Below are 7,827 nucleotides of genomic sequence, written 5' to 3' on the forward strand. Positions count from 1 at the left end.
ATGCTATTGGTCCTGCCACTAACCATACAGTACACCGAACATGTCGCAAACGAACTTTCTGGATTAGATCCCAGGATCTTCGACTCTGGCAATCTGCTAAAACCGCGTCATCATGAGCCAGCCATGACGGCCATTCATACGCCGCCGAATCAAACACTGGGCTTCAGCTTCGAGACGCGTAAGTGAATCAGTATATAATTGTGGACATATTTTAAAATATGTCTTCCTTCACAGAGGGCTTTGCCACAAATCGAGTCGTATCCAAGCATTACCGAGGCGTCGTCGAGACAGACCGAGCACAATCCCAGCCAGACAGAACCGTATTCCAGCATGACAGGAGCGCACCCCTTGCAAGATCCGAACCCAACAAGCCATCGTAATCATTCGACCTGGCCATCGACAACAAGGACTTTCCCTATGGCAACCAAGGGAGAGATTGTTGCATATAGGTTACAGATAGATCAAAATGTTTTGCACTTGTTTCTTTATTTATTTATTTGATTATTTATTTAAGTTTTGATGAATAAAACTATTGAAAAAACATCCTTGCTCTGTTCTGTATCCGGGAGACTACCCCGATTACAAAAAGGCGTGGCACGCCATGATATGTTCACAAATAGAGGAGAAAACAACATTTTTTTGATTGGGGAAAAGGTCCTTAATCCTTGGTAAGGACTCCATTAAATCAGGGACATTTTTCCGAGCACAGGGAGCCGTCGCACGCCCAGAGCGGACCACAAATAACGGAGAAAACATAACTGGCTTGAAATTTGTTATTTTTGAAAATTTAGTTCAAGAAATCACCGATGGGTGACTGGGATACCAGGCGAACAGAAATCAGCAGAAGGTCGCAGATTTTTTAATTTTGGAGCCCCCAAAAGTATGCACCACGTTTTTTTAATATCCTAAAGTTGCTTGCTGCTGATTTCTGTTCGCCTGGTATCCCAGCCATTTGTCGCGAGTTCTTTTCTTGTACGGTGGCGCCCCCATCAGGGATTTCTTGAACTACATTTTTTAAAATGTTCCGTTATTTATGGGCCGATCTGGGCGTGCGATGGCTTCCTGTGCTCGGAAAAATGTCCCTGATTTATGAAGTCCTTTTCAAGGACCAAGGATATCCAGGATCAAAAATACTCATTTTCTCCACTATTTATGGCCCGTTATGGGCGTGCGACGGCTTCCTGTATTTAGAAAAATGTCCCTGATTTTATGAGGTCCTTATGAAGCACCAAGGATCAAGGATTTTTCTCCAGACATATATATCTGGTTTTCTGCCTTATTTATGGCCCGATCGGGTCGTTTCATCGCCCCACGTGATACGAAAAGTTTCCTTGATCCTTCGGTAAGGACTCCAACAACCCCAACTATACATCTTTAGTTTTCTCTGCTTATTGTGGCCCTTGTGGCTTCTTGTGTTCTTAAGATCATCCTTGATGTAATGCAGTCCTTATCAAGGACCAAGGATCAAGGATACTTTCTCCAGACATATATATCTTGTTTTCTCCCTTATTTGTGGCCTGAGCGGAAGGTGCCATGGCCCGTCGAGACCTAAAAAATTTCCTTGATCCTTCGGAAAGGACTCCAACAACTCTTACCATACATATCTATTTTTTTCGCAATTTGTGGGCCGATCTGGTCGTGCGATGACTTCTTGTGATCGACAAAATATCTCTGATTTAATGGAGTCCTTACCAAGGATCAAGGACCTTTTCCCCAATCAAAACGAGGGGGAACGTTGTGAGTTGCTGCGGACACCGCAACTCTAGAGTTATACCCGATACTAAGTCAGTATGGCTCTCCTCCGGCAGACGCCGCTAATATTTAACGACACGACAAAGAGTGCGTGCGAGAGAGACAGAAAATCAATCTGAGCGTGACGTCACGAGCTGCGTAGCCACTGCAAATTGATTTGTTCCTTTTGGCTATAAAAATGATCTGATCTGATCCAGATTCAGCAATCTAATAGATATGGTCATTATCTATGATTCTGCGTTTTTAGTTTTCTCAAATCTGCAATATTGTGGATGCCTCAGATTTTCGTCCTTTGCGGGGGCGGAAGGGGGTGTGGCGAAATTTGGACATGAAACGGTCAAGGTTCGATATCACAGGAGTGTGGATACCAAATTTGGTTGCTCTGGCTTTTATAGGTTCTGAGATCCTTGAACTCATATTTTGCAATTGGCAAAACCGACCATGAAACCTGTGTGTTAGAGTGAGACAGAGCGAGAAAGAGTGAAATTGTTTTCGTGATTCTGGCTATAATAATTATACGATCTGGTTCAGATTTTGCACTCTAGAAGATATAGTCATCTTCTACGATTCTGCGTTTTTAGTTTTCTCGTATCGTCAAAATTGTGGATGCCACAGATTTTCGCCCTTTGTGGGGGCGGAAGTGGGCGGGGCAAAGTTTTGAAATATTTTTGGAGCAGTGACATATCACAGAAGTCTGGATCCAAAACATCGTTGCTCTAGCTCTTATAGTCTTTGAGCATTAGGCGCTGAAGGGGACGGACAGACGGACAGACGGACGGACGGACAGACAGACAGGGCTCAATCGACTCGGCTATTGATGCTGATCAAGAATATATATACTTTATAGGGTCGGAAACGATTCCCTCTGGACGTTACACACATCCACTTTTACCACAAATCTAATATACCCCAATACTCATTTTGAGTATCGGGTATAAAAATTTAGTTTTCTCCTCTATTTGTGAACCCATCATGGAGTGCCACGCCTTTTTGTAATCGGGGTAGTCTCCCGGATACAGAACAGAGCAAGAATTATTTTTCAAAAGTTTTATTCATCAAAACTTAGCTTAGTATAAATAAACAAACAAGTCGAAAACATTTTGATCTATCTTTAACCTAAATGCAACAATATCTATCTAGAGTCTAGTAGAACGCGTAGCTCCTCCCTTGGTTGCGATAGTCAAAGTCCTTGTTGTCGATGGCCAGGTCGAAGGATGACTTTTAAGTTTCGGATATTCCAAGGGGTGCGCTTCTGTCCTGCTGGGATACAAAGCTACCGGTCGTGGCGCGGAATGTCTTTTCGTGATCGGGAGAGTCCTGCCAACCAATTGTCATCAGAATCAAGGACATCGAGCTTGTTCCACAGGCTGGATCCCCACGGTCCTGCGAATGTAGGTCCTTCGCCGATCTGGCCCTATTTGTCTGAGATATAGGCTTCCGAAGATTTTGATTTGCGTATCATTCCAAACATAATGGTTTCTTCTGCACGCCATATCCCTGCTATAAGGCAGCCGATCGGGGCGCGGCATGTCTTTTCGTGATCGGAAGAGTCCTGTCAATCAGCTGCCATCGACAAAAAAGACATCCATTACCTGTATATTTAAATAAAAATGAATAATATACTTTCACTGACAGTATAACTTTTCTTTATTCTTAGAATGCTATTGGTCCTGCCACTAACCATACAGTACACCGAACATGTCGCAAACGAACTTTCTGGATTAGATCCCAGGATCTTCGACTCTGGCAATCTGCTAAAACCGCGTCATCATGAGCCAGCCATGACGGCCATTCATACGCCGCCGAATCAAACACTGGGCTTCAGCTTCGAGACGCGTAAGTGAATCAGTATATAATTGTGGACATATTTTAAAATATGTCTTCCTTCACAGAGGGCTTTGCCACAAATCGAGTCGTATCCAAGCATTACCGAGGCGTCGTCGAGACAGACCGAGCACAATCCCAGCCAGACAGAACCGTATTCCAGCATGACAGGAGCGCACCCCTTGCAAGATCCGAACCCAACAAGCCATCGTAATCATTCGACCTGGCCATCGACAACAAGGACTTTCCCTATGGCAACCAAGGGAGAGATTGTTGCATATAGGTTACAGATAGATCAAAATGTTTTGCACTTGTTTCTTTATTTATTTATTTGATTATTTATTTAAGTTTTGATGAATAAAACTATTGAAAAAACATCCTTGCTCTGTTCTGTATCCGGGAGACTACCCCGATTACAAAAAGGCGTGGCACGCCATGATATGTTCACAAATAGAGGAGAAAACAACATTTTTTTGATTGGGGAAAAGGTCCTTAATCCTTGGTAAGGACTCCATTAAATCAGGGACATTTTTCCGAGCACAGGGAGCCGTCGCACGCCCAGAGCGGACCACAAATAACGGAGAAAACATAACTGGCTTGAAATTTGTTATTTTTGAAAATTTAGTTCAAGAAATCACCGATGGGTGACTGGGATACCAGGCGAACAGAAATCAGCAGAAGGTCGCAGATTTTTTAATTTTGGAGCCCCCAAAAGTATGCACCACGTTTTTTTAATATCCTAAAGTTGCTTGCTGCTGATTTCTGTTCGCCTGGTATCCCAGCCATTTGTCGCGAGTTCTTTTCTTGTACGGTGGCGCCCCCATCAGGGATTTCTTGAACTACATTTTTTAAAATGTTCCGTTATTTATGGGCCGATCTGGGCGTGCGATGGCTTCCTGTGCTCGGAAAAATGTCCCTGATTTATGAAGTCCTTTTCAAGGACCAAGGATATCCAGGATCAAAAATACTCATTTTCTCCACTATTTATGGCCCGTTATGGGCGTGCGACGGCTTCCTGTATTTAGAAAAATGTCCCTGATTTTATGAAGTCCTTATGAAGCACCAAGGATCAAGGATTTTTCTCCAGACATATATATCTGGTTTTCTGCCTTATTTATGGCCCGATCGGGTCGTTTCATCGCCCCACGTGATACGAAAAGTTTCCTTGATCCTTCGGTAAGGACTCCAACAACCCCAACTATACATCTTTAGTTTTCTCTGCTTATTGTGGCCCTTGTGGCTTCTTGTGTTCTTAAGATCATCCTTGATGTAATGCAGTCCTTATCAAGGACCAAGGATCAAGGATACTTTCTCCAGACATATATATCTTGTTTTCTCCCTTATTTGTGGCCTGAGCGGAAGGTGCCATGGCCCGTCGAGACCTAAAAAATTTCCTTGATCCTTCGGAAAGGACTCCAACAACTCTTACCATACATATCTATTTTTTTTCGCAATTTGTGGGCCGATCTGGTCGTGCGATGACTTCTTGTGATCGACAAAATATCTCTGATTTAATGGAGTCCTTACCAAGGATCAAGGACCTTTTCCCCAATCAAAAAAATTTAGTTTTCTCCTCTATTTGTGAACCCATCATGGAGTGCCACGCCTTTTTGTAATCGGGGTAGTCTCCCGGATACAGAACAGAGCAAGAATTATTTTTCAAAAGTTTTATTCATCAAAACTTAGCTTAGTATAAATAAACAAACAAGTCGAAAACATTTTGATCTATCTTTAACCTAAATGCAACAATATCTATCTAGAGTCTAGTAGAACGCGTAGCTCCTCCCTTGGTTGCGATAGTCAAAGTCCTTGTTGTCGATGGCCAGGTCGAAGGATGACTTTTAAGTTTCGGATATTCCAAGGGGTGCGCTTCTGTCCTGCTGGGATACAAAGCTACCGATCGTGGCGCGGAATGTCTTTTCGTGATCGGGAGAGTCCTGCCAACCAATTGTCATCAGAATCAAGGACATCGAGCTTGTTCCACAGGCTGGATCCCCACGGTCCTGCGAATGTAGGTCCTTCGCCGATCTGGCCCTATTTGTCTGAGATATAGGCTTCCGAAGATTTTGATTTGCGTATCATTCCAAACATAATGGTTTCTTCTGCACGCCATATCCCTGCTATAAGGCAGCCGATCGGGGCGCGGCATGTCTTTTCGTGATCGGGAGAATCCTGCCAACCGATTGTGATCAGAATCAAGGACATCGAGCATGTCACGATTTTCGCAAAAAATCATGATGTAACCATCATTGAATTTGACAAAAATCGGCCTCATTTTCGTGGTCGAGATTTTGATGCCGTTCGGCAGGCTGGATCTCCACGGTCCTGCGAATGTAGGTCCTTCGCTATTTGTCTGAAATATACCCTTCCGAAGATTTGGATTTGCGTATCATTCCAAAAATAATGGTTTCTTCTGCACGCTATATCTCTGCTTTAAGGCAGCCGATCGGGGCGCGGCATGTCTTTTCGTGATCGGGAGAATCCTGCCAACCGATTGTGATCAGAATCAAGGACATCGAGCATGTCACGATTTTCGCAAAAAATCATGATGTAACCATCATTGAATTTGACAAAAATCGGCCTCATTTTCGTGGTCGAGATTTTGATGCCGTTCGGCAGGCTGGATCTCCACGGTCCTGCGAATGTAGGTCCTTCGCCGATCTGGCCCTATTTGTCTGAAATATACCCTTCCGAAGATTTGGATTTGCGTATCATTCCAAAAATAATGGTTTCTTCTGCACGCTATATCTCTGCTTTAAGGCAGCCGATCGGGGCGCGGCATGTCTTTTCGTGATCGGGAGAATCCTGCCAACCGATTGTGATCAGAATCAAGGACATCGGGCTTGTCACGATTTTCGCAAAAAATCATGATGTAACCATCATTGAATTTGTCAAAAATCGGCCTCATTTTCGTGGTCGAGATTTTGATGCCGTTCGGCAGGCTGGATCTCCACGGTCCTGCGAATGTAGGTCCTTCGCCGATCTGGCCCTATTTGTCTGAGATATACCCTTCCGAAGATTTGGATTTGCGTATCATTCCAAAAATAATGGTTTCTTCTGCACGCCATATCCCTGCTATAAGGCAGCCGATCGGGGCGCGATTGTGATCAGAATCAAGGACATCGAGCATGTCACGATTTTCGCAAAAAATCATGATGTAACCATCATTGAATTTGTCAAAAATCGCCCTCATTTTCGTGGTCGAGATTTTGATGCCGTTCGACAGCCTGGATCCCCACGGTCCTGCGAATGTAGGACCTTCGCTGATCTGGCCCTATTTTTCTGAGATATACCCTTCCGAAGATTTGGATTTGCGTATCATTTCAAAAATAATGGTTTCTTCTGTACGCCATATCTCTGCTATAAGGCAGCCGATCGGGGCGCGGCATGTCTTTTCGTGATCGGGAGAATCCTGCCAACCGATTGTGATCAGAATCAAGGACATCGAGCTTGTCACGATTTTCGCAAAAAATCATGATGTAACCATCATTGAATTTGTCAAAAATCGCCCTCATTTTCGTGGTCGAGATTTTGATGCCGTTCGACAGCCTGGATCCCCACGGTCCTGCGAATGTAGGACCTTCGCTGATCTGGCCCTATTTTTCTGAGATATACCCTTCCGAAGATTTGGATTTGCGTATCATTTCAAAAATAATGGTTTCTTCTGTACGCCATATCTCTGCTATAAGGCAGCCGATCGTGGCGCGGCATGTCTTTTCGTGATCGGAAGAGTCCTGTCAATCAGCTGCCATCGACAAAAAAGACATCCATTACCTGTATATTTAAATAAAAATGAATAATATACTTTCACTGACAGTATAACTTTTCTTTATTCTTAGAATGCTATTGGTCCTGCCACTAACCATACAGTACATACGCACCGAACATGTCGCAAACGAACTTTCTGGATTAGATCCCAGGATCTTCGACTCTGGCAATCTGCTAAAACCGCGTCATCATGAGCCAGCCATGACGGCCATTCATACGCCGCCGAATCAAACACTGGGCTTCAGCTTCGAGACGCGTAAGTGAATCAGTATATAATTGTGGACATATTTTAAAATATGTCTTCCTTCACAGAGGGCTTTGCCACAAATCGAGTCGTATCCAAGCATTACCGAGGCGTCGTCGAGACAGACCGAGCACAATCCCAGCCAGACAGAACCGTATTCCAGCATGACAGGAGCGCACCCCTTGCAAGATCCGAACCCAACAAGCCATCGTAATCATTCGACCTGGCCATCGACAACA

At 44.1% G+C, this 7,827-nt stretch overlaps 2 protein-coding genes across 2 annotated transcripts; both read left to right on the top strand.

Moving 5' to 3' along the window:
- Positions 1-3,815, top strand: LOC6601958. Its single transcript, XM_026993807.1, has 4 exons — positions 1-178; positions 3,119-3,143; positions 3,410-3,588; positions 3,645-3,815. The coding sequence occupies exons 1-4, from the start codon at positions 1-3 to the stop codon at positions 3,788-3,790; spliced, it is 528 nt and encodes a 175-aa protein (XP_026849608.1). The 3' UTR covers positions 3,791-3,815.
- Positions 3,816-7,416: 3,601 nt separating this feature from the next.
- Positions 7,417-7,827, top strand: LOC113566764. The gene is made up of 2 exons (XM_026993808.1): positions 7,417-7,600; positions 7,657-7,827. The coding sequence occupies exons 1-2, from the start codon at positions 7,417-7,419 to the stop codon at positions 7,800-7,802; spliced, it is 330 nt and encodes a 109-aa protein (XP_026849609.1). The 3' UTR covers positions 7,803-7,827.

Source organism: Drosophila persimilis, unplaced genomic scaffold, assembly GCF_003286085.1.
Source record: "Drosophila persimilis strain 14011-0111.01,24,50 unplaced genomic scaffold, DperRS2 tig00000900-arrow-arrow-pilon, whole genome shotgun sequence".
NCBI classification, from domain to species: Eukaryota; Metazoa; Arthropoda; class Insecta; order Diptera; family Drosophilidae; genus Drosophila; species Drosophila persimilis.